The following is a 7,399-nucleotide window of genomic DNA, read 5'->3' on the forward strand; positions in this document are numbered from 1 at the left end:
TGCTTATATTTAGTTTCAAACACACGTGTGTGGCCTATATTATAAATAAGATAAGACAAATGCATCCTCTGAAAGTGCCTAAAATTCTCAAATTCTTTGCGCGCATTTCTTGTTACGGTAGGCCAATTTCCTCTCTATAAATTGCACATTTTAGGGAGTTTTCATTAATTCCGACGAAATTAGAATTAAAAACACAAAAATATTTTGCGCGCTTGGCGCGCATTTTTTAGGGCTTTTTTAGTTTTATCCTTTTAAGTTATTTAAACACATAATAGTCCCAAACTCAAGAAAGACAAAGTTAAGATAGATCATTTTCACCTAAAAGAAGGGTCTCAATGTGTATAGATGGTGAAAGAATATGTTTGTAATAAATAAAACCATGATGAAAATGCTTATATTTATTATTATTATGTTGTAATGATGTTGTTTGTACTGTTCTTTAATGTTATGTTGTTTGTACTGTTCTTTAAAGGGCCCCTGAATATCAGTTAACCTACTGGGCTAAACTAGAAGGGTTACCCTCTTTAAAGATGGTTGAAATAAAAAATAAAATAAATAAAATTAATAAATACCCACTCTGACCCAAGACCCCTGTTACGGGCCTGGTGTTGGCGCCAATGTGTGCCCTTGTGCAGACAGGGGATGTGACCCCCTCTGAAGCTGGAAACATTGTTTTTGCAGAATAAATTGATGCAATTTACTATTATAGGCCTAATCAATAAATTTCTCATCAACCGATATAACCTTGGAATTGACATAACATAACTGATGTCGTACACACTCTTCAGTGTGAAATGTGGCTCTCTTTGCAAGCACATCTAACATCTAAGGAAAGAAGAGCTTACTGTAGATTGGTACCAGATAAAATAATTTTGTTATCAACATTAATACATTATGCTAATTTTCATCTTTGTAAGCGCATAAGACAGTGCAAATTATTTCTGTGACAGTCTTTTGAAGTGTGTAATATAAGAGACAGATCCCATACATAGTCAAAATATTGGGGGGATGATACAATGGACCATCCCCCCCTTGTCAAATATTGGGGGGATATATCCCCCATCTCCCCCCCCCCCGGGATCTACGCCTATGTTCCGACCCACGGTTTCTGTCCTTTTCTCTTGTAACCCAGAACCTCTATTGCAGTCCGTGTATAAGTGTCTTGAAATTCTTGCCATCTTCTTTCCATATTATTAGAACTATCCAAATCCACACTGTCTAGATTATGTAGAGCATCATAGCGGTTTGTAAGTTTTATGGAAAACTGTCTCTTGATGTTAGGTATTTGTAATTTGACATAATCAAATCTTCTAGGTGACTGTGCTTGTTGTTTTCTTTTTAATTTTATTCTGATCTTTGTGCAAACAAGTAGATGATCGCTAACAATGTCTGCCCCTCTCATTATCCGTGTATCTAGTATGATGTTGTGTGTTGTCTGCTGACGAGAACATGATCTATTTGTTTGCGTGTTTCGGTGAGGAAATATGGTTCCTGTGATAGCAAGGTTATTGAGCCCACAAAAGTCCACAAGTTTATGCCAATTTTCGTTACTACTACCAAAGATACTAGAAATACAAGATAGAGTTCTCCACACAAAAAAAGTGTTCCACCGTGTTCCAAAGAATTGCATGGTGGGAATACGAAAAATGGGACGCCCCCTACAGCTGGATCTAAAAAAACTTGTGCCAAACTTTCGTTACCAAGTCATCGCGTATTTCATTATCAATTCTCAACAAAGATACTAGATATAAAAAACAAACTGGAATAGACACCCAGGCAGTGACATCGGTGAATACATAACCTTCTTGGTGGCGGTAGAAATCGTTGCTATTATCCAAATAATACACAAAACAATTAAAGCATAATCATATATCAGTAAAGAATAAAACAATACAGCGCAGAATCGCATGGCCGGACGCACTCTTAGTGAAAAAGTTTTCCTCCGTTAGTGGAAAAGGAAGGGCGCCTTTTGCGTCTGGATATACTTAGCAACAGAAGGGCGCCCTGTACGTTGGGCACGAAGTATAGGAAACTTGCATGGTTAAAAAGAAGGGCGCCGCCTACGTTGGGCACGACTTCCGCCTCATTTTTACAATGCGAGAACTCTATCTTGTATTTCTAGTATCTTTGCTACTACCGATTCCATGTCTTCCCATAATCCTTTCTAATCCATCGTCGTCATCACCTACTTTGGCGTTCAGGTCTCCCATCACAATGAGTATGTCATGTTTGGGTATCTTGTCAATCATCGTCTGAAGTTGTTCGTAAAAGATGTCTTTAACTTCTTCCTCTGCGTCGTTAGTTGGGGCATACACTTGTAATATAGACAATTTCAAAGTGTTTGTGTAGAATCTTCCATAAATTATCCTTTCATTAATTGGCTTCCATAATTTCTAGTAAAGACTTTTCTTGACAACATTAAGGTGACTCCTTGTTGGTGTAAATCATCCTCTCTTCCAGAAAATATAGCAGTTTCACCTTCCCAAACCCGGACCATCTACATTCACTAATCCCCATAATGTTGATGCGATATCTGTTCATTTCCTTGGTTAACTGAGCTGATTTACCAATGCTGAATAATGTGCGAACATTCCAGCATCCAATACTTAAAGTTTCTTTGGGCTTGGTCAACGAGTTAATCGGCCGCTGAGCGTCCTCTCGGCTTTGGCACAGTGGTGTCATACTGTCCATATACACAATGTCCTTGTCCAGGGGTATACGGACTGTCGCATTGCAAGCTCTATTTCCAGTTTCAACTGGTATTCTGTTACATACAGTTTCCGTAATCAATGGTGTTTTATGGATACAGGTGATTAGCCTGTAGTCCAACCTCCAATTTTACCCATGGAGGACCAGGTTTGCTGTCTTTAGTCTGACCCCTACCCTCGGACCTATCCAGCATGGGAGACCCTTCCAGTAGCACTGCTACCGCTGGCTTAGCTCTTCGGGTCATTGGGGTACGGTTGCTACTCCACCACGACAAGGTAACAGCATAGGAGTAGTATTGAATATTTTACTGTGCATTTAATTGGTAGAAAGCTGACTTCTTTTGTTGTTTACTCTAAGGTTAGGTAAACATTTGTTTCTTAACAGAATTTATGTATCCTGGATCAGAAAATAGATATTAAGTAATAAATAAATAATTATCATCACGTTCATATTCAATTCCATAAATTATATTTTTTGGTGAATATAAATATAATAATAATAATAATATCATTCACATATAGTATATGTAATTGATAGTTGTATTTTTACTTTATCTTTAATAAAGAAGAGTGCTCTTCCTCTTGTGATCAAAACCTCATTTTTTGTCAGTATGTTTAAGAAAAAGTTAAAAACTTGTCTCTTCTCCATCTCATTCTAAGTTTTTTGACACACATGTAAAATGTTTGTTGTTTGTTTTTGTAATTTTTTAAAAACATTTTTTTCATAATCTTATATTGCATTGTTAATTGACATCAGTATTTAATGTGCACTTTCATTATAATGTCATTATCATAGAGCCACTGGGCATTGCATTTTGCCCTGGATATTGGTGCTATAAATCCTTGTTGCTTGATTGATCAATTATCTTTATTCATTCTTCTTTTCAGAGAACGATATGGTTATCCTGATCAGACTTACTTGAAGCGGGTAAAGGCAGAACTTGCTGCCAAAGGCATTGAGTGAGGACGCCATAGAGGTGTTTATCCAAAGCCATTGGTTGTGATCAGCAGTAACATACCTATGGGGGCTCATGGGAAAGTGGAGGGACATCCTTACTATAAATTTTTTGAAGCATAAAACTCCTGAAATGATTTTGCCGAATTTTACCCTAAATGGATCAGTACTTGATGTAGTTGATCATATCCGATTACTGGGTGTAATTATTCAAAGTAATGTTAAGTGGGATCTCAATACAGAGAATATTGTCTCTAGAGCCTCCAGACGTTTGTTTTCATTGTGTATACTTAAGCAAGCTAATGTCGCATGTGCAGATTTAATCACTGTGTACATTTCATATATAAGACCGATTTTAGAATATGCTGCACCCGTTTGGCATGGTGCTCTGTCTCGATCCAATTGTATGGCTATCGAAAGATAGCATTATTTTAGGGTTTAATTATGTTAACTATGATAATGCTCTTTCAATTTTTAATATTCCCTCACTCGAGAAAAGAAGAGAAACACTTACACTTGCTTTTGGCAGTACAGTAGTTTGTTGAAATCTATTGTTTTCAGAGATATGCTACCCTCTTATCATAAACCCTCTAGAACTTTGAGATATACACGCCTGCTTGAAATACCTAAATCTAAGACTGAGAGATATAGTAAATCACCTATACCCACATTTGTCCATATTATCAATAAGCATCATAATCCAACAGTAAACTATTTATAATTTAGTAATTTAATATATTTAAGAAACTCAATATTATAGCATACTGATCATGAGTTTGTTCTCCTTGGCCTTTGTATGTGCAATTTTAATTTATTTGTATTTGCTTTTATTATTTTTCTAATGTGTTTTTAACTGTTCTGTTTTTTTTTATATCTTGAATCTTAATTTGTTATATTGATGTTTTTTTTAAATATTGCCTGTTAATAATTTTAATGTACTGTATATTTCAATAATTCTGTAAATGCAATTCTTTCATCTTTTGCTGCTTATTGTATATTTATGTTTTATACCGAAATAAATAAATAAATAAATAATAATTATTATTATTATTATTATTATTATTATTATTATTATTATTATTATTATTATTATTATTATTATTACTGTATTTTTATTATCATCATCATCATAGGTTTTTAGTGGATAGCCATGATTGATGTAAGAGATTTAATATGTACAGTATTTGAAATGACTTGGCTATATTTAATTACGCATTAGCTTTCAATTCAAGATCAGAGTTATAATATGTTTTCATCGCCAATTATCTAATGCATAGTACAGTATTAGTTATTTCATGATTAAAGTAAAACGCCTGTAAATCAATGAATTGTTTCGATTCGTGTCTCATTAAAAGTTTAAAATATGTTGATGGACCTTCCGCGAAGCCTCGCCCCTTACATACTGATGCTAATATCCCACAAAACGGCACTGTCTCGATCCAATTGTATGGCTATCGAAAGATAGCATTATTTTAGGGTTTAATTATGTTAACTATGATAATGCTCTTTCAATTTTTAATATTCCCTCACTCGAGAAAAGAAGAGAAACACTTACACTTGCTTTTGGCAGTAGTTTGTTGAAATCTGTTGTTTTCAGAGATATGCTACCCTCTTATCATAAACCCTCTAGAACTTTGAGATATACACGTCTGCTTGAAATACCTAAATCTAAGACTGAGAGATATAGTAAATCACCTATACCCACATTTGTCCATATTATCAATAAGCATCATAATCCAACAGTAAACTATTTATAATTTAGTAATTTAATATATTTAAGAAACTCAATATTATAGCATACTGATCATGAGTTTGTTCTCCTTGGCCTTTGTATGTGCAATTTTAATTTATTTGTATTTGCTTTTATTATTTTTCTAATGTGTTTTTAACTGTTCTGTTTTTTTTTTATGTCTTGAATCTTAATTTGTTATATTGATGTTTTTTTAAATATTGCCTGTTAATAATTTTAATGTACTGTATATTTCAATAATTCTGTAAATGCAATTCTTTCATCTTTTGCTGCTTATTGTATATTTATGTTTTATACCGAAATAAATAATAATAATTATTATTATTATTATTTATTTCGGTATAAAACATAAATAATAATAATTATTATTATTATTATTATTATTATTATTATTATTATTATTACTGTATTTTTATTATCATCATCATCATTTTATGGAAAATTCATGGGAGGAAACCCCCCTCCCCATGTCTAAACTTTTTAAAATTATTGTAACCAAATTTTCTGACCTCAGCCCAAACCATGGTGGTCCCTCTCTATTTCAATTTCCTGGATCCCCCACTTCTGATTATTGTTCATAGTCATATTTTTGTTCAACCTCAAGAACATCAAATCCAGGTCATGACCTGTAAATACAGACCAATGTATGAATACAACAAACACGTTATTATAAAATTATAACAAACAATTTAAACAAAAAATAGCCGAATTCGAATTTTTGCGCAAAAGATTTTTTGCATTAGAGATTAAAATGGCTAAAAACTGAAGCTTTCAGAAGTGGCATAATCCATGAACCCCTTCTCGCGACCATATGTTCCGGCCCTGTTTGACCATAGTGTTCGAAAAGTCACTCATACCGCTTTACTGTATTTTTATTGTGACAAAAATCATGATAGGTTTTTAGTGGATAGCCATGATTGATGTAAGAGATTTAATATGTACAGTATTTGAAATGACTTGGCTAAATTTAATTACGCATTAGCTTTCAATTCAAGATCAGAGTTATAATATGTTTTCATCGCCAATTATCTAATGCATAGTACAGTATTAGTTATTTCATGATTAAAGTAAAACGCCTGTAAATCAATGAATTGTTTCGATTCGTGTCTCATTAAAAGTTTAAAATATGTTGATGGGCCTTCCGCGAAGCCTCGCCCCTTACATACTGTTGCTAATATCCCACAAAACGGCAGTGTAATAACATAGGCCTACTCGACCCGAAGCCCTCGGGATTCTTTTTTAGGACACTTGGATGGACTTCTTTTCGAGATTGTTTTTGCATATACAGATTGAGCTTCTCTTCAAAATGGATGCTGTATTATTTGGAATTTGCTACTATACGACATATTTCAACAATAGAATTCGAAATATCGTTAATATTTTACTTTTATCCATACTATATAATAATATTAATACTGACACGCTATCATAATTATCAAAGATAACGTCATTATCTCGAAAAGAAGCCTATATTATCTTGATTAGAAGCACATGGACTTCTTTTTGAGAAGGGCTGATTTCGAGATTACTTTTGCAAACTAAAGTTTGGGGATTCTTCAGGTTCATAGGCGTAGATCCCGGGGGGATGGGGGATATATCCCCCCCCCCATATTTGACAAGGGGGGATGGTCCATTGTATCATCCCCCAATATTTTGACTATGTATTATGGAATAAAATGGAGTTTTACGCACTTCAAAAGACTGTCACAGAAATAATTTGCACTGTCTTATGCGCTTACAAAGATGAAAATTAGCATAATGTATTAATGTTGATAACAAAGTTATTTTATCTGGTACCAATCTAAGCTCTTCTTTCCTTAGATGTTAGAATAATGTGCTTGCAAAGAGAGCCACATTTCACACTCAAGGGTGTGTACAACATCAGTAATGTTATGTCAATTCCAAGAATGTTTATATCGGTTGATGAGGAATTTGTTGATTAGGCCTATAATAGCAAATTGCATCAATTTATTTTGCAAAAACAAG

The 7,399-nt window shown here is 33.8% G+C and overlaps 1 protein-coding gene across 1 annotated transcript in view; it reads left to right on the forward strand.

Annotated features, from left to right (window-relative positions):
* The window catches only part of LOC117102258, a 22,026-nt gene extending 18,275 nt beyond the window's left edge, over positions 1-3,751 (forward strand). The window contains exon 10 of the mRNA XM_033242481.1: positions 3,597-3,751. Within this exon, the coding sequence (XP_033098372.1) occupies positions 3,597-3,672 (76 nt within the window). The 3' untranslated portion in view covers positions 3,673-3,751. The remainder of the gene's footprint in view (positions 1-3,596) is intronic.
* Positions 3,752-7,399: the final 3,648 nt, after the last annotated feature.

Source organism: Anneissia japonica, unplaced genomic scaffold (assembly GCF_011630105.1).
Source record: "Anneissia japonica isolate Jap-2015-1 unplaced genomic scaffold, ASM1163010v1 scaffold165_len1371125_cov188, whole genome shotgun sequence".
Lineage (NCBI taxonomy): Eukaryota > Metazoa > Echinodermata > Crinoidea > Comatulida > Comatulidae > Anneissia > Anneissia japonica.